Source organism: Dinoponera quadriceps, unplaced genomic scaffold (genome assembly GCF_001313825.1).
Source record: "Dinoponera quadriceps isolate SergipeBrazil2010 unplaced genomic scaffold, ASM131382v1 scaffold12254, whole genome shotgun sequence".
Taxonomy (NCBI): domain Eukaryota; kingdom Metazoa; phylum Arthropoda; class Insecta; order Hymenoptera; family Formicidae; genus Dinoponera; species Dinoponera quadriceps.
In genome coordinates, this window is record NW_014566070.1 from 1 (window position 1) to 1531 (window position 1531).

The 1531-nt window shown below is 30.2% G+C and overlaps 1 protein-coding gene across 1 annotated transcript; it reads right to left on the bottom strand.

Moving 5' to 3' along the window:
* Positions 1-74: 74 nt before the first annotated feature.
* Positions 75-332, bottom strand: LOC106751368 (the record flags this gene model as incomplete). The annotated part of the gene is made up of 1 exon (XM_014632245.1): positions 75-332. A coding segment is annotated over one exon (258 nt), but the record flags the coding sequence as incomplete, so codon positions are not given.
* Positions 333-1531: the final 1199 nt, after the last annotated feature.

The window sequence follows — 1531 nt, forward strand, 5'->3', positions numbered from 1 at the left end:
TGAAGTATTTTTAAAGTTTCTCTCTCCAATATTGATTTAACACTACATGTATACTTATGTATCGTAAAATTGACTCAGTCGATTTTTATTTGTTTGATACTCCCATCCACACCGAACAAATCACCAGATGTCTTGCTTTTGCCGATCCGTAGTGACTCGTTCACGCGATTGTTCTTTTCATCTTCCAAAAACCATTCGCGGAAATTTTCGATTTTCTTATAATTCGCGTCCATCAATTCCTTTATCGGACCTGCTTTCCCACCACACTCGTTGGGCAATACGTCTATTGGAATGTACTCGCTTAAGCTTTGCACTGACGTGTGGAGGTATATCTGTGAAAAGATATTACTCAGTATCGCGTATATCTTCTATTTAACATTATTCTTGATAGACTTGATATACTTAATAAGCAAATATTGTTAATTTAGAAAGAACCAATTAAAATATTTGATGTAATATTTTCTATCACCGTGATTTAATTTTTTAAATTCACAAGTTGTTTCAGGACACCTGGAACGAACTTCAGAGGATGGTAGTTCTTATCAAGAGAATCAATTTTTGTCTAGAAACCCTTCGATGCGACCTTGTTCGGACCACTTTTGAAGTAACCAGTTGTACGACACATTCCCAGTATGCATAAACATTAAATCAATCTTACGAAACATTGATTTTATGTGGGTTTTATATAAATTTTGACATATATATAATACATATATATAATATTTTATAATTGTTCTTAAACTGTTACTTGGTAATATAATATTCCTAAATATTAAAATCATATTGTGTAAATATTATTTCTAATGTTCGGGTCAAATACTGTTAAAATAACGTTGCGTACAACATTAAGAACTACATATTTGAAAACATTATGTGTTATAAAATATCAATGTAATAACGTTGTAATAATGATTTAATGTTTACTGGGTTGCAAGTGACGCCTGAAAATATTATTCTGCGTTCTTTCATCTCGTTTTTACCCTTTTGTTGTTTTTCTTTTAATTTTATTTAGATATTCAATGCTGCAAATATATATATATATATATATATATATATATATATATATATATGTATGCATGTATGTATGTATGTATGTATGTATATATGCAATTAGATGTAAAACAAGTACTTTGAGTATCTTCTGCAATAGAATTTGTAAATAAAATTAAAAAAAATAATGCAAAAATAAAATCAAAAAACGTAAGCTTATATCGCCAGATGTTATATGTAATGCTTTGTTTGCGTACTTAACAGGTAACCCAAATAAAGACGCGTCGCAAGACACAGATTCCTTGATAAAACCTGATTCTCTTGGTGAGGCGTACCCTTCCCTGAAACTTGTCCCGTGAATTCTGAAACGATCTTGTATATCACATTATTCCACCTCTTCTTGCCAATGGCAGCAGATTGTGGGAACAATAATTTTATCGAGGAGAAATAATTTGTTAAAAAAAATTGAAAAAATTTTCTTACCAAATTTATTAATTCCGCATTTATGAAAGGTTTTATCATATTGTATCCCATTTCGGCT